Below are 17,390 nucleotides of genomic sequence, written 5' to 3'. Positions count from 1 at the left end.
TAGGCAGAGCTAATACTAACTTGTTTGGGATATCTCCCAGAAGCACAGCACAAATTTGAAATACAGACAATATAAAGCCAATACTCATAACTTCAACTACAAAATGATACATACATATAGACAGCATAATCATAGCCAGCAACCCATAACCTGGTCTTAGACATCTTATATGACCCCCTTTACCTAAAATTTAGTGCCTCTACAGGACCTTGATTGCAACTATGTTCTATATGGTCTCAGATTATATTAATAATGTCACAGGCAGTGAGAGCTGTCCCTAGGAACCCTGGGCAGAACAGGGCCAGCAGCCCAGAGCTCCTAGACTTCCAAGAGCTAAGCAGATCAAAGCAAGCATCTCTGTCACACTGAGGAGATTTAAACCTCAAGACTCCTTATAAGAAATGGAGAGGGAGATGGATATTTTTTGCTGTTTTTAAAATTAAATAGGCAGCTAGTATTGTTTGTTTTTTTTAATTATTATGAAGAACAAGCTTAACCTTTGTTGTAACATCCATTGTTTGCCTGGACTGCTCAAGACCTGAGTGCTTGTGTAGGAGGAACTCGAGTTGGCTTCTTAAATACCTTCACACTGTTTCACGTCTGATACTCCTTGATGAAACATAGGAACCTCGATACAAGCTACGGAAGTGAGATCTGGGAAGAGTGTTGCCATTTCATAATGTAATAAAAACGCTGTAATTATAAATAATAACTAGTGTGTAATAAGCATGTCAGAAAAACAATGTTGTATTTCCAAGCTCCCTACTTTTATAATTTATACTCAGGGTAAAGGGGAAATCTCTGGAAACAGTCACTTTTAAGAGGGGTTCACGAGACGTAACATTTCATTAAAAGGGGGTTCAGACATTGTTAGTTTGGGAACCACGGCTGTGTAGCAACCTTCGCTGTGCAGGGCATCCCCAGACCACACCCCATCCCTTCTGGAACCTCCTGGAAGGAGAAAAATAACTGTCGCTCCTGGCCTCCCTCCCCCCCTCTTACCCAACATGCAACGTGACTCGGCGGGGGAAACTCAGGGAGCAGACGCGTTGGTAATCTCAGAATCCAATCACAACCTTCAATCTAGGCACCTTCTGGGCCGCACTGTAACGGGCTGTTGGATTGGACAGAACTGTTAAACATCATCATGATTCACCACCGTTCCTTCCTCCTCCCTGTGCTGTGTCCTCTCCCCATCAAACACTGCGGTTAGGAGCCAGTTTCCCAGCAAGCCTTGCGGCGTCACCGGCGGATTCTCCTGCAGCAGCGCGTGTCGCCTCTCTGCGCGCGGGGAAGATGGAGATGGGGTCGCTGGCCGTGTTCGGGGAGCGGAGCTCCGGGGAGGCGATCCGCGGCCAGAACGGTAACGGCTGCCCGAGCACGGAGCGGGGCCCCGGCCGCCGCCATGTGCTGTCCCGGCAGGGCGGGGGAGGGGGGGGAGTTCCTGTAGCAGAGAAACCCGGGCTCGGGGAGGGGCCAGGCCCTGGCTCTCAAGCTCGCGTGTCTGCAGGTCCCTTTGACCCCCTCGTTACGCGCCTGAGCCCGAGCCCGCGGAAGGGGCCGACCCGGCCGGAGCACGAGGCAGGGCGGCACCGGCCGCGTTTTGGCGCGCTCGGAGCTCGGCCCGGGCGGTGGCTGCCGAGAAGCAGTGGCTGTCCGCGGGCCGGTACTTTCCCCACAGGGGCGCCCTTGTTGCGTTGCTGTTCACAGCCCGCTTCCCTTTAGGGCGCTCGGCAAACCCGAGCCCGTTGTTAGGTGAACAGCCCCGGCCGCCATTTTTGGCACGCCTTCAGCCAGAGAGACTGAGTGTGAGACTTATCCCGCCTGGGTCAGACGGGACTGCGGCTCGCTATGGGGAAATGGCCGAGAAATCGGTTATCGTGTGCCTTGAATGTTTACTGTCACTGAAACGTCTGGCATGCCGGTGAACAATAGTGACCATCTTATGAACAGCTCCTTTCCCCACGCGGGGCTTGGCTTCCCCATGGGGCAGAATTTGTGAAAAGTGACCCTTGTAGTTATACTGAAGATTAATGCTACAAGTGGGTGAAACTTGATATTGGTACTCTTAAGCTTTTGCCTACATGAGACCATTCTTGTGTGTATCCTACAAAAGATTATTAGTGTTGTTGAATGTAATTATGATGACTTTCAAAGATTAAGGCTTGTTGCATATGCAAGTTAAGAGCATGAAGACTGAGTTTCTCACCCTCTGTAGCATAGATTCTGTTTTAATATGTCTGAGGATAAAAAAATAATTTTGAGACATTTTCTTAACTCTATCCAGTCACTGACAATTAATAAGCCAATACCAGTATGTGGTCCTTAGTGCTAGTATAAAATCAAGATGTGTTAATTAAACAATGGGGTAGATAGACTAGTTTTGTGTGAAAATAATACAGCTCCGTATAAAGCTTTGGTCCCAGATCCTCAAAGGTATTGGGAGGAGGTGTGTTTCACTACCACAACTTTTGAGATTCTGGGCATGAGCTCATTTGGGATAGATCAAGCCTGGTGCATGACAAGAACAGGCTTAGATGTAGCTCCCTACTACTTCACTAGCTCATTAGCTCACCTTTCCCATAGCTGTAATGATCTCTTTGAAATGTTGGTGAGTCTGGAATCTGCGGTGTTAAGTTTTAGTCCTCAAAAGATTCTTTATACCATCTGTCTCAGCGCTTCAGACAAGTTATTACAGGAGCCCTGCATGATGAGCAAAAACTACCTGCTTTTGAAATGGATGCTGTGTGGGTAGAAACATCAGGTGTAGAAAAGTGGTACATATGTTAGTAAAATCTATGGAAGCCTCTGATATTAAGCAAATTTGGGAAATAGCAGTTAAATTTTTTTTTGTTTTTTGTAAAGAGTTGATCTCCAGAAACAAAAAGTGAGCGAGTTTGGTACATTTAAAGATTTAAAGGAAAGATCAGATTTAAACTGGACCCTTCCCATTTGACTACCACTCCTTCAGTTTACAGATTGAGTGGCTATGCTTATGGGATAGAAAAAATACTGCCAAGATCTGAAGGAGAAGATTGACAATATCTTTTTCCTATATGAAATGGCAGAACACAGAATGAAAAGATTCTGAATGACCAGCCAAATTACATCATTTATTTCTTTGACCTGTGAAGATTTTGTTTTTTTTTGCTGACAGAAAAATATACTTCTCTTAAAATAGATATGTGGGAAGAAATAATTATATATTTTTATTTTGCTTGATTTATACAGTTATGGCTGCAGCTTCAATTGCCAACATTGTGAAGAGTTCTCTTGGTCCAGTTGGTTTGGATAAAATGTTGGTGGATGATATTGGTGTAAGTAAGCATGTTTTTCATCTTAACTTTTAAGAGAAGGGCTTACGTATTAACAAACTTGCACTGTAAATTAGTGCTGTGACCTGTTCTATTTCAGCTGAAGGCATGTCTGTTTTTTTGTAAAGTGTTTCCATCTAGAATATGCTTCATGGCTCTAATATACATTTGTTAGTTTGACCTCTTTTTCCATTTTGTCATTAGGGATGTAAAATCTAAACAATAAGCATTAGTTTTACTGCTAACCCACCGCTAACCTCCTGCTCCAGGCGGGCTGGCTGGAGCAGCCCCAGCCCATCTCCCTTTAATCAATTAACTGGTTAAACAATATAATTTTAATCGGTTAAATGGTTAGCTTTTTAAACATTTACATCCCTATTTGTCTTTAGTTCATTCTTTCTTTTTAAGAAAGCCTTAATTGTAAACTATAGTTAACTGTTACTTCATCCATGATATAACAGAATTAACTCTTGCTCATATGCAAGTACGTTTGCATTTGAATAAACTTTTTTTCTCACGTGGATACTTGTGTGACAGGTTGGATTACAGAAACCTCCTTTGGACTACCACCTGATATGCCTAAACTACCTCTCAGACAGTTTTCCCTGCCAGCTTGGGACTTCAATACCTTGCCTTGTTTGAGCCAGACATACGTGCCTGCTGCAACCTCAGATCCAAGTCTGAATCACATCCCCCACAAGCTGCAGGCTTAACTGAAACAGCTTAAGAAGTGCTCCTATCTCCAGCACTCAGATACCCAGCTCCCAATGGGATCTAAACCCCAAGTAAACCTGTTTTACCCTGTGTAAAGCTTATACAGGGTAAACTCATAAATTGTTTACTCTCGTTAATATTGATAGAGAGATGCACAGCTGTTCTCTCTCCTTTTCCCCCCAGTATTAATACTTACTTTGGGTTAATTAATAAGTAAAAAGTGATTTTATTAAATGCAAAAAGTAGGATTTAGGTGGTTCCAAGTAATAACAGACAGAACAAAGTAAATTACCAAACAAAATAAAATAAAACAAAATATGCAAGTCGAAGCCTAATACAGTAGGAAACTAAATGCAGGTAACTCTCACGCTCAGAGATGTTCCAATAAGCTTCTTTGACAGACTAGCCTCCTTCTAGTCTGGGCCCAATCCTTTCCCCTGGTGCAGTCTTCGTTCCAGCTCAGGCAGCAGCTAGGGGATTTCTCATGACTGCAACCCCTTTTCTTCTGTTCTACCTTGTGACAGGGCAGCAGTATGAACCCCTTGGATGCCCTGCTAAAGGTGCGCGTTCCCTCCCCCCTTTCCTGGGGGACTCAGACTCTCAGCAAGGAGCTCAGCTGCAGGCCCTAACAAGGGCAGACTCAGGGGAATCAGTGGCGCTGGTGACTGGTGGGAGATATGAGTCCAGAGAGAGGCTCAGTATGAAGCTAGCCAGGGGAGAAGATGGAGGGGCTGCAGCTTTCTCTCTACCGGCTGCAGGTGGCCTCAAGGATGAGAAGATCCAGGGAAGGGTCAGTATGGGGATTGTTGTTGGGTGAATTGGGATTGCACTCAGCACAGTAAATAACGAGACACAGGTGAGACACCTGAAAGAGGCGTTGGGACCTTTTATTTGACCAGCCTAAGCAGAGATCACAGGGATGAGAGGGAAGGAACCTGTGCGGACCTTGTGACACATACCCTTATATAGCTTTGGCACAGAGTGGGAATCCTTTGTCTCTTTGGGTCCCCACTCCTAAATGGAAAAGCCTCAGGTTTAAGATGGATTCCAGTACCAGGTGACATGGTCACATGTCCTGTGAGACAGCCCCCTCCCTCCAAAGCCTTCATTCTTCCCAGCCTGACTCACAGGAAGGCTTGCAAGTAAACAGAGCCATCTACAGTCAATTGTCCTGGTTAATGGGAGCCATTAAGATTCCAAACCACCATTAATTGCCCACACTTCGCATAATTGCAAGAGGACCTCGGAGTTATATTTCATATTTCTAGTTTCAGATACAAGAATGATACATTCATACAAATAGGATGAATACATGCAGAACAACATAACCTTTGCATAGATATGTTACGTGGCATTCTAGTGTAAACCGTTCAAGTTATGTCATATTTACATTCATAAGCATATTTCTATGAGGTATTAAAGGGTGAAATGTCACAACTTATACTAACATTGTTTAGAACAGCACACAGAATAAATAACTTATTTTTGCTGCTCTTGACATGCATACTGTTTTTAAATTGTACATATGTTAGAATTAGGTACTGTTGTACATAATTTGCATTGGCTAATGTTTATGATAAGATAAAAACACATCCCATTTTCAAATATTTGGAACAGGTGATAATCTGATTTAAATCTTTCAACTGTGCTATCCTAGAAGCCAAAGTGAGAGAGCCTTATGTAATTAATAAAAGGTAATATTGCACATTAGCTTAAACTGAGATTTGTAAATAACTCTATTTAAAATGCTTGGTTAAAAATAGACAAAGATATTCAAGCTACATTTAAGAAATCTTCCTTAGTTCTTATTTATATAACATAAAGAATTCTACTGTCTAAAAGCTCATGCGTATTCTTGTGTGCCAAGGCTCCCATCCTGCAACACATGGTTTGTGGGGGTTAGTCATGTGATTACATGTGTATGGTTGTAGTATTGAAGACTTGGCTTAAAAAGACAAAGTAAACTTTTGAGGTAAATGGTCAATATGCATGATATTACACTAGGCATAATTCTTCCCCACCATTGTCATTAAAATGTCTTCTCATATTTTATAGTTTCATAAAGTTTAAAAATAAATTAGTATGAATATCAATCTTTTGTTTTGTTTTGTTTTTTTAAAACTAGGATGTGACCATTACTAATGATGGTGCAACCATTCTGAAGCTGCTGGAGGTAGAACATCCTGCTGCAAAAGTTCTGTGTGAGCTGGCAGAACTGCAAGACCAAGAAGTTGGAGATGGGACCACCTCAGTGGTATGTAAAAAGTTTTACAGGCAGACATTCTGAAAGTCATTATCAAATGCAGCTTTCGGCATATCATTATAAATCCTGACACTGCTGATTAAAACTGGATCATTTCATCATGTGACAACAGATTTCAAATGCATCTGCCCAGTGCAAACTGTGAAAATTGCTTCGAAGCATCTGATAAACATACAGCTAAAGGTAGCATAAAATCCCTCCTTTACCTATAAAGGTTAAGAAGCTCAAATAACCTGGTTGGCAACTGACCAAAAGGACCAATAAGGGGAGATGATACTTTCAAATCTGTGGGGGAAGTTTTTTGTTTTGTTTCTCTTGTGTGTTCTCTCTGGTTCAGCGAGGAATCAGGGCAGAGGAAATATATCTTCTAAAGCCATACCTGAACTAAGTATTTAAGATTACAAATTGTAAGTAATAGGAAGAAAATATGTTAGATTATCTTTTTATTTTAGCTTGTGAATTTTCCCTAGGCTAAAAGGGAGGGTTAGTCCTGGTGTGGTGTGGCGTGGGTGTGTTTTGAATTTTTTTTTGTAACTTTAAAGTTTTGCCTAGAGGGAAATCCTCTGTGTTTTGAATGTGATTACCCTGTAAAATTACCTTTCATCCTGAGTTTACAGAGGTGCTGCTTTTACTTTTTCTTTATAATAAAGTTCTGCTTTTAAGAACCTGATTGGTTTTTAGTATCCTAAAAACCCGAAGGCTGGTCTGTTCCCACTTTGTTAACCTTTTTAGTTCTTATAATATTCTCAAGCCTCCCCAGGAAAGGAGGTGAAGGGACTTGGGGGATATTTTGGGGAAACAGGAACTCCAAGTGGTCCTTTTTCTAAATCTTTGTTTAACTCCCTTGGTGGTGGCAGCGATACCATTCCAAGGACAAGGAAGAATTTGTGCCTTGGGAGAGTTTTTAACCTAAGCTGGTAGCAGTAAGCTTATGGGGTCTTTCACGCAGGTCCCCGCATCTGTACCCTAGAGTTTAGGGGTGGGGGAGGTGTACCCTGACAAAGTAGTTCCTTGAACTGGAGTCATGAGAGGAGACCCTGTACAAAAACTAGCATTTCTAGGCAGGCTTGCATTCTGGAAAAGGGTTATTCTTTACGGCTGCATGAGAATGATCATTCCTCCCTTTCTTGTAGTTATATTTGAGAATAGCTTCTGGGTCGAAGAAGTTCTTAATTCTCAACCCCTGAGGAAAAAAATTGAAACATAGGTGGACTAATCAATGGAATAGCATCAGCTGATTCCAGACAATGCTATCAGAACGCTAAAATCAGTTCAGAGTTAACTAGTGAAATGGAAAGAAGAATTAGAATGGTTTTACTCATTAATTAATCTAAATGAAGGGGAACTTCTCATATTCTTCGCTTATTTGTTCGTTGGAGCAAGAACTACTGTTAATATTAAGACTTGTCCATTTTCTCAGTGAATCTGTTTCCTCTTTTCGAACAGGTAATTATTGCTGCTGAACTTCTGAAAAATGCAGATGAATTGGTCAAGCAGAAAATTCATCCCACCTCTGTTATTGGTGGCTATCGTCTTGCTTGCAAGTAAGATAATCTATTTCAGCGCAAATATTTGTATTTTGCAACTCTAGTGTTTCATTATATCCAGTGGACACTTATTTTACCTTAATCCTGTATTCATTATCACTGACAATACAGGATTTTTTTTCGAAGCTGATAAATGGTGGTGGTGGTTTGTCAACTTGATTCTAACTCAGCCTTTAGTCTGCATGTCCCCGCAGTAGGAAATTCTACTAACAAGGAATAGAGCTGAATTGTTCTTGAAATGTTGGTTTTTATTCAACAGGGAGGCAGTTCGCTACATCAATGAAAATCTCATCATTAACACAGATGAACTTGGCCGGGACTGCCTTATTAATTCAGCTAAAACATCACTGTCCTCCAAAATCATAGGAATGTATCCTTTGACTGAGTAATAACAAATTGGATTCTTAAAATTAAGAAAATAAGGGATATTACTGCGCAGAGCTTGAGTATCCATTCTAAATCCCATAGCAGCAGTTATTAGTTCTTATCCTTTTTCATTATAAACACTTAAGAGTTATAACTCCATTGTGAAAACTTGTTCTTGGTATCAACTTGGCATAAAAGGTATATTCTGGTTTACTTAACCAAACCCTGCTTGTTCAAAGGACGGTTGCAACAGTTTTTTAAATCTCACACTTACAAACCATTTTCCTCATTTAGTATCACATTTTGTTAAAACCCTTAATCCTTAAACATAAGCTACAATTAACCACCTCTTTAGATGCTGAAATTATATCTGTTTTCTCTGACAGAGAGGCTTGAAGGAGCTATTCTAATTTCTAAACAGCTATTTTCATCCCCCCCCTAATAGTTGTGGAAAACATGATTATGTGCTGTGACCCTTGCTTATAATTTTTCTTGTCTTTATCAATCTTATATTTCTTTAAAAACAAAACTCTGGTGAGTTTGCCTGTTTTTTTTTAGTATAACGGCTTAAAAAAATGCTCTTTCTGCCATGTAGTTCATAACCCATCACCCTTTTTTCCTTCCTGGGGCTGCCCAGGGGCTTTGCCCCTGTGAAGCCCACTCTGGCTCAGTTCACATTCCACCTTAGTCAACATATAGCTTATATTTTGCATTAGATAGAGAAAAAAAATTAAAGCATATTCAAGCAGATGATCACCCACACTAATCGTGAGAATGTCTTCATTATTCCAGGCAACATTCCTTCTTGCAGTCTGTCTTCCTACTGTAGTTTAGTGATGATTACTTGCTTATGACATCCATTTGTTTCTTTTGAAAAACTGGTCACTAATTCAGAATTCTGATCTGACTAGGATAAAGAGGGCAAAAATAGGCTGTGTGTGCACAAGTTTTGTGTAAACAGTTTTGTATGTAGCAAATATATTATCTTTGTGAAAACATGAAATAATTTGATATTCTTAAAAATTTACTGGTAATCCAGTTATGTGGACTTGCCATTTCTTCTGAGCTTTCCAAAACAGTCATATTGTATGCAAATAATACATTTTATATTTTCTATTTAAGCCAATCTTTAATTTTAATATATTTATTTATAATCTGCTTGGAGGCTTGTCGGATGTCAATCTCAACTGATGTTCCGGGGTTTAGAGCAGTAGTCCCCAGACTGTGGGCAATGCCCCCCCTGCGAGAGCGTGGAGGAACGTTTGTGGTGGAGTGGCAGGGCTCATGTCTGCCTCCACAGGAGCGTGAGACAGGAGCACCACCTACTCCCACTCTGCCCCCACCTCAGCTCCAGGCCCGGACCTTGGGCCTACCCTCAGCTTCCGGGGAAGGGGACGGACCAGGTATGGGGGGTGCATGATGAAAAAATATTGGAGACCACTGGTTTAGAGTGAAGCGACATGAATACGTGCAAATGCCACAAATGAGGAAGACATACAAGTGTTAAAAGTCTATAATTAACTATTACTTGTTCTTTCTGTTTAAGTGCCATGCCCGTGGATGATATCGTATGCAGATATTAACTGCTTGTTGACAGAATAGAAGAAATTATTGGAACAACTTGTAAAATGCTGTGTGAACAAAAGGGAATTTTTTTTGTACAGTTTGCTTGGGAATGAGAGTCAGGAACACTTGAGTTCTGGTGCTGGCGTTGCCATTGATTTGCAGTGTGGATTTGGACAAAACATTTAAACCCCATCCTAGTTTTTTCTACCTGTAAAATGAGATTAATAATTTTACCTCATAGATACTTCAAGGATTATTTTAAAAGCATGTTAATATAAGGCAGCCTATAAATGCTGGTTTTAGCATTAAAGTCAATTTATATTATGCTAGTTGTCTCTGTGTAGTTCATTTTAGCCTTAACAGTATTTTAGTGATGGTGACTTCTTTGCCAACATGGTGGTGGATGCTGTGCTTGCAGTTAAATTCACAGATCAAAAGGGTCAAGCCAAATATCCAATCAGTTCCATTAACGTTTTGAAGGCACATGGGCGTAGCCAGAAAGAGAGTATTCTTGTAAATGGTTATGCACTGAACTGTGTGGTGGGCTCACAAGGTAAGCTCAGATTTTGTTTTATAAGCCTTCAGTGAGCAGAATGACTGAAGTTTATGTATGAATATTGCCCTTACGTGGATGTTTCTAGTGATGTGAAGAATTGGCTAATAAACTATTGTTTGTTTAGAAAAATAAAAAAAAAACCCTTGAAACAATTTATAAGTAAACAAATACATTCTTAAAACCAAATCCTACTCTAAGCAGAGGGTTTTTTTTGCCCCAAAAGTGAGAAGTGACAGACTCTGTGAAGTCTATGGACTCTGCTGTTGTGCTTTATATAAAAGGAACTTAGATATTGCAGTGACACACCACGGTATAAAACCCAAACGGAAATATTATGGTGGTTGCTTTAATATGCTACATTGTACTTCAGTCTTGACACAACTTGGATAATTATTCCCATTTTACACGGCTTTATAATTCCATGTTAAATATTTGTGTCATTGAAACACTATCCTGGCTCCCAGTTGAAGGCTGTGTTTTTCTGAAATTTTGTAAAATTACTCTAGCAGTTTAAATGAAATAAATAACAGTTTCTAACTACCCATCTGTAGAAAAATAGCAGACGCAGAGGTCCAGATTCTCCCAGAAACTCATGGGCAGCTACTAAGGACTTCAGTGAAACTTGCATTCATGTCTGAAGTCAGTATTTGGCTTTGAAATCTTATCTCAATAAGGATTTTTTAAATGAGATCTAAGATCATATAGATTTTTAAGTGTTTAGTCTGTTCACTGTCACTTTCTTGCATGTGAACGATGGAAATAATCGCTTATCTGGTGCTTAATCAGTGTTTAGTAGATCTCAGGTTATCAGGAGCTAGTACAAAACATACATTTGGAGTGCATACATTGCAGTGGACTATTTATTTAAAAACTTGCAATTTAAGAGAGACTAAAGGAAATATTTCTATTGCCCATAAGGTTTTAAAAGCATGTTTTTGACGTCTAAATTTTGTGCAGTCTTTTACGTGACTAACTCATCATTGTTTATTACATCAGTTACTGTGCAGCACTTTGTATATGTTAAGAAATCACACTGGCAGGTAAAACTTGCGAGGCTTTAGTAGTCAGTGTTGAAGGAATGTGCATTTCAATGACGAAGTCTGGAATACAGCAGAGGCGGCTGTTAAGTTGCTAGTGGAGAGGTTGACTGTATTGCTCAGCCTATCTAGCAAATAAGTGAGCAGCAATAAATATCACCTAAGGGAGTTCCATTCCACCCTCCTTAGCTTGAGGATAGTTGACTGCAATGCAGGGCCTCAAAGGTGGACAGTGTTAAAGCAAGGAAATAAGCAACTGTCACTAGAATTAGGTTACCATATTTTGACATCTTCTGCTCTGTTTAAAATCAACATGTTTGTTTATCCCTTACTGGGACCTTAGTAGGGCCCTGCTAAATACATCAGAGTTCTCTTGATTACACTGAATACTAAAGGGTCAGTTTTACTTGTGGGACTAATACATCTTGAACTTCTAGCTCAACAATGTAACAAACTGGGAAGCAAGGAATCATGGAAAGGTGCCTTTGTATAAAGAGGTAAATTAAGAAAGCAGCTAAGATTGTCTGTATTGAAGAATGTCTTACTACCCTTTTCATTGTTCTGGTCATAACATTTGCCCAAGTGTGTTTGTGAAAAGAGTTGCAGGGGGGAAGAATAGCCTTAGATGAGTAATTGTGTGTGTGTGTTAGAAATCTAAAAAGTAAAATAATAAAATAGTAAAATAAATAGTAAAATAATAAAATAATAAAATAAATAATAAAATAAAATAATACATCACAACTATTTTCATTTTATTAAGCATTTTTAATTAATACTTACTTGTAACAACATGGAGTAAAATACCATTTTTATATAGGTATGACCAAGAGGATAGTTAATGCAAAGATTGCCTGTCTTGACTTCAGTCTGCAGAAAACAAAAATGAAGCTTGGTGTTCAGGTGCTGATCACAGATCCAGAGAAACTTGACCAGATTAGACAGAGGTATGTTGGGTTTTTAAAGCAAATGAGCACATTTTCAAAGTAACTGTGGTATTTGTAATTATGTACTGGATGTATGGGTGTTTTGAAGAGTGTAATAGGCAACAAAATTAACTACAGAGGTAAATAACACATCTTCTCAATATAAAATACTGGTGGAAAACATTGATCATAACTTGAATAAAATGTATTTGGATAATCTGTGTTCAGTTGGACTATATAATTGTATTGAATTATGAAGCAAAAGCCAGTTACATTATTTAGAATCAATGATTGGATTGATTTATATCAGCAAATAGGAAACTTTGATTTAAATAATTAATTTACAGTGTTTTACGTTTGTACTTTTTATTTTCCTAAAGAAAGATTGATTCTTTTATTGGTTGGTGGCCACTAAAATATAGCCTGTACACTGTATTTGGCAATAACCAGGTGGGTACACCGTGTCTGTATGCTTAAGCAAATATCTAGCTTACACCTGCATTAATTCAGATTCTTGAACTGATGAATGATGCATTTGTTAAGATTTTTTTTTTTACATGTGATTTGTGTTGGTGCATTTGGATAGAAACGGGAATTCAGTTTAAAATGCACAAACAGAATTGTAAAGTCTCTTTTTTTATTCATTAAATAAAATTTTTTATCAAAACATGTTTTGAATTCAAAACTGATTTATTAAACAAAGGAAGTTATTGAATTGAACTGATTATTTCTGCCTACCAAGTCTTTCAGTATTTTAGAATGAGTAGATCTCATCCTCTCAACACAGAGTTTTATTCCTAGGTCAGGAGAGGAAACAAGACTTCATGATTTTTCAACGTCCAGTCGTTTCTTAACATTGAATGTACTAGTTGTTGAAAAAACTGAAATGAATAAAATATTCTCTGAGCCTGTGGAATGGGTTACTGCTGTCAAAAGCTCATTCAGCACTTCAAACTCTAGTGTGTAGCCAGTGTTTTCCACGAGTTCAGTGGTTTCACTTTCTTTAAAACGTAGGCAGGAAGCATTTCTTAATACTTTTAATTTAAATTAAATTAAAGTAAATTTAGGTCTTAACGTAGATTATCGTAATTTCAAATCTCATTTCAAATAGGCTTATTTTTAAAAATAGAAATACTTTTTGTATTTAATATATTTCTGTTTTTTTAAATTATCAATTTTTATCCACCCTGTCATATATTGATGTTATGGTTCCTTTTCTCCCTAGAGATTTTAGCTTTGCACTACTGCTAATTATTCAGATGTTTGTGTATGGTTTAGCTATTTAGTCGATTTTTAATCCCACTTTTATAATTTTTGGTTATGAGTAAACACGTTCCTGTTATCTTTTGCAGAGAGTCAGATATCACTAAAGAGAGGATTCAGAAGATTCTGGCCACAGGTGCTAATGTTGTTCTAACCACTGGTGGCATTGATGATATGTGTCTGAAATATTTTGTGGATGCTGGTGCTATGGCAGTACGCAGAGTTTTAAAAAAGGACCTTAAACGCATTGCTAAAGCAGCAGGAGGTATGTATGTACTGTGGACTTTCAGTAATATATAGTGTTTCCAAAGCTGTTGGCAACCAGTTCCCTGAGCACTATTGGGCTGATCCACATACAGAGTGATAAGGAAGTGTACTTGGAATAGAAAACATTCAGGTGCTACAACGCCCTGACAAGGAGCCCCTCACTAAGTAAAGAGGAACCACTGAAAAATTGTGACTGCTGAAGATGTGCAGTGAGGGGAGATGTTGGCTGGCATACGGAAGGCTCTGTCATGCCACGGGACACAGCCACATTATATCTTATCTAGAAGTCTCTGTTAACTAGACTTCCATAAAATGGAGATTATAGAAGTCTAGTTAATCTAATTTCCAACTTTCTGTAGTGATTGTGAATCTTAAGAAAAAAAATTCCATCTGTAGTATAAAATTATTCAATTCCAAAATGCCTTTTAAGGATCATATAAGAGATTTTGATAGTTCGTCTTGTTAGAACCTTGCAGAACAAACTGTATGTAACTTTTTAGCAGCAGTGTCAAAACAGCCATTAATCCAGAACATGTGCTGTAAAGATAGAGTAAAAATGAACCCAGAGAGGCTAAGGGGGACTATAAAATACAATAACTGACTTAAAAAGGAAGGTAGGGCCTATTTATTTCCCTCAGTTGTTGACTGGATTAGAAATGCTCAATCTTGCATTTATGTTTAATATTAAGGAGTACTGATGACTATTACCATTCTGTTTTGCTCTGTAAAACCATTTGTTGTGTGAGGTTGATAAATAACAATGAGTTGGTATTTTCCACACTAACCTCACAATTTTGCATTTGTTTTAAAGCAATCATTTGTTCGTCTCTGGCTAATCTAGAAGGTGAAGAAAGCTTTGAGGCATCAATGCTGGGACAGGCAGAAGAGGTGGTTCAAGAGAGAATTTGTGATGATGAACTGATTTTAATCAAGAAGTAAGAACACTTTTCTAGAGTACATCACGCCTTGGAAACTATTTTGCTAAACCTTTAAGCTATAACTTCCCATTTATTTACTGCCATGCAGTCTCAATGCTATGAGCAGTTATACGCGTGGGATAGAGTATAATAAGGCTATTGTAAATTTGTGATGAAACAACCAATGTTTCACCATCATTGCTAGGGCTGGACATCTTTCTCAATCATACCAGTTACAGTTGATCAGCCTGTCCTATTGTTGTGTAGTTGATTTAAGCTATTGAAAGACATTCTTTATCTAGAACTACAGAAATTACTTTTCTAAATACTGATGTGTGAAAATGTAGAGGAAAATCCAGCCAGAATGGTGTAACTGTATTATAATCAGCTTTACTAGTGGTAATAGTTATAGAGGAGTGGTTATATTGTGTTGTCTTTGACACTACCTAGATTTGAAAATGCTGCATACTAAGTTTGATTTAAAACTAGCTCTGTATAACCTTTTGGGGCTGTTTTAAACTCCTTCAGTGGAAGGAATATTGTCACATGAATATCAAGAGCAGTAGGTCCTGAGTGATTTTGGTATGCCACAGTAATATGAATGGAAACTTGTTTGTGCCTTGATCTGCCTCATCATCAAACATGTCTACACACTTAATCTGTTTCCCATGTTTTCTGGTGTGATTCCCTTGGCCTCAGTTTCATGAGACTAAAAGACATTCTCCAGGATGTTGAGTAGATTACAGGCACTGAGTTTGTATGTTGAATAAAGAAATCCAGGAGTGGTACTGAGAGGAATCTAGCAGAGGAATTGAGAGGCTGTAAAAAAAACAAGTGCTATCTAAAATCTCTAGTGGCAGTAAATGTGTGTTTAAAATGCATGCATTTCTATGACTGGTAATGACAGTTTCCATTACCTCACTCCCATGGTGTGGAAATGCCTTGCCTTTCTTCCTGAGACATAAAGAATTTTCTGATAGGGTGAGCAAATCAAAATGCATTAGCCAGGAGAGAATATCTGGGATTGTCTGAGGTGAACTAATGTGAACTGAAGGGTTACCTACAGATGTTGCAAGAGATAATATAACCCCTTTAGGAATAAGATCCTACTTTAAATGTTTGAGGAACCTAGCGTAGCAATGAGATGATAACAATGACAAGCTTTTTCTCCAGAAGAGTTTTTCTGATCTGCATGAAGCTAGAAGCATGAGTTAACTGACTTTTCCTTATTTTTGGACAGTACCAAGGCTCGTACTTCTGCGTCAATTATTTTACGAGGAGCCAATGACTTCATGTGTGATGAAATGGAGAGATCCTTACATGATGCTCTTTGTGTAGTTAAAAGAGTATTGGAGTCCAAGTCTGTGGTACCAGGTGGTGGTGCTGTAGAGGCAGCACTTTCAATATATCTTGAAAATTATGCCACCAGCATGGTAAGTGCAGTTAACAAAATAATGTTTCATTGCATAACACTAAAACTTTTTGTTGTGGTGGTTCTAATGCATGACCTTCGCTTTTAAGTGCTTTGAGCTTCGTTCTGCCAGATCTTGAACTACTATTTTAATACACCAAAATATTAACTTCAGTCTTCAAAACAACTAAGAAATAACCTAGCGCTGGGAAAAGAGCAGTTCTTCCTCTTCCTACATCTCTTTTCCCCGTATATTGTTCATACTCAGTGTAGATTGTGTCTACCTGCCTGTGGTGCTCTTAAAATTATGGCTGTATTTTTCCTCTTGTATTCCATGAATTGGCTTGATGGGTTTCAAAGTAAATAACTCTTCCTCCCTCTCATTTAGGGATCACGTGAACAGCTTGCTATTGCAGAATTTGCAAGGTCTCTCTTAGTTATTCCAAATACCTTAGCAGTAAATGCTGCCCAGGATGCCACAGATCTTGTTGCAAAGCTGAGAGCATTTCACAATGAGGCTCAAGTTAACCCAGAACGCAAAAATCTGAAATGGCAAGTATCCATTCAAACAATTAATAGAAGTGAAAGGGGTTGCATTTAAGTGGAGGGCTCTATCTTACGAGTTTTGTAAATATTGACTGCTTGAGTAGAAGTCTTGTTACAAAATATAGTGTAAATTTACTTTTCTCTGCATTTCCATTCTTCTCCTGTTGTGTAGTTTAGCTGCTCCTATGGACCATAATTTAGGAACTATGAGCTTGCTCTGGGAAACTTGCTTTTCCTTCAGATAAGCATAGTGGCAGTCCTCAGAAGTTTATGCTCTAACTTTAGCCAAATTATGTGCATTATCATAGTGCCTAGCACCTATGTGCTACACAACAAATTAGACTTGTCTAATTTCTTGCAGGATTGGTCTTGATTTAATCAATGGGAAACCTCGTGATAACAAACAAGCTGGTGTGTTTGAGCCTACAGTAGTCAAAGTAAAGAGCCTGAAATTTGCAACAGAAGCTGCAATTACTATTCTACGAATTGATGATCTTATTAAGTTGCATCCTGAAAGCAAAGATGATAGAGGCGGGTGTTACGAAGATGCTGTTCGTTCTGGAGCACTTGAGAACTAGTCTGGCTTTTATTTATGTTACTGTTTAGTTGTTCATCTTACACTTCTTCCCAGTATTGTACCTAGTGTGTATGTTAATAAAATGGGGGTACTTACAAGAGAACTTGCTGTCAAGTTTGTTTT

General features: G+C 38.8%; 1 protein-coding gene and 1 non-coding gene across 3 annotated transcripts; both read left to right on the top strand.

Moving 5' to 3' along the window:
• The first annotated feature begins 1,202 nt into the window (after positions 1-1,202).
• TCP1 (t-complex 1) lies at positions 1,203-17,370 on the top strand. 2 transcript variants are annotated; one of them, XM_030556679.1, is made up of 12 exons: positions 1,203-1,363; positions 3,232-3,317; positions 6,154-6,282; positions 7,738-7,835; positions 8,098-8,208; positions 10,142-10,323; positions 12,181-12,307; positions 13,639-13,814; positions 14,628-14,751; positions 15,974-16,166; positions 16,533-16,696; positions 17,052-17,370. In XM_030556679.1, exons 1-12 carry the CDS (start codon positions 1,297-1,299, stop codon positions 17,266-17,268), a joined length of 1,674 nt encoding a protein of 557 aa, XP_030412539.1. In that variant the 5' UTR covers positions 1,203-1,296; the 3' UTR covers positions 17,269-17,370. The 2 variants fall into 2 exon arrangements, with proteins under 2 accessions (XP_030412539.1, XP_030412538.1); XM_030556678.1 differs by lacking the exons at positions 1,203-1,363; positions 3,232-3,317 and adding an exon at positions 4,535-4,818.
• On the top strand, positions 2,945-3,079 carry LOC115649565. Its single transcript, XR_003999878.1, has one exon. It is a non-coding gene; the product is annotated as a small nucleolar RNA SNORA29 (small nucleolar RNA).
• Positions 17,371-17,390: the final 20 nt, after the last annotated feature.

The sequence above is a fragment of the Gopherus evgoodei genome, chromosome 3 (genome assembly GCF_007399415.2).
Source record: "Gopherus evgoodei ecotype Sinaloan lineage chromosome 3, rGopEvg1_v1.p, whole genome shotgun sequence".
In the NCBI taxonomy this organism is placed as follows: Eukaryota; Metazoa; Chordata; order Testudines; family Testudinidae; genus Gopherus; species Gopherus evgoodei.
The sequence above is the reverse complement of the archived record's forward strand: the minus strand, read 5'-3'. Positions and strand labels throughout refer to the sequence as shown.

Excerpts from the sequence above, each read along its gene's own strand:
- TCP1 (XM_030556679.1), top strand. The coding sequence starts at position 1,297 with ATGGAGATGGGGTCGCTGGCCGTGTTCGGGGAGCGGAGCTCCGGGGAG. Across the intron at positions 3,318-6,153 it reads TGTTGGTGGATGATATTGGT|GATGTGACCATTACTAATGA; the intron begins GTAAGTAAGCAT and ends TTTTAAAACTAG. Across the intron at positions 6,283-7,737 it reads GAGATGGGACCACCTCAGTG|GTAATTATTGCTGCTGAACT; the intron begins GTATGTAAAAAG and ends CTTTTCGAACAG.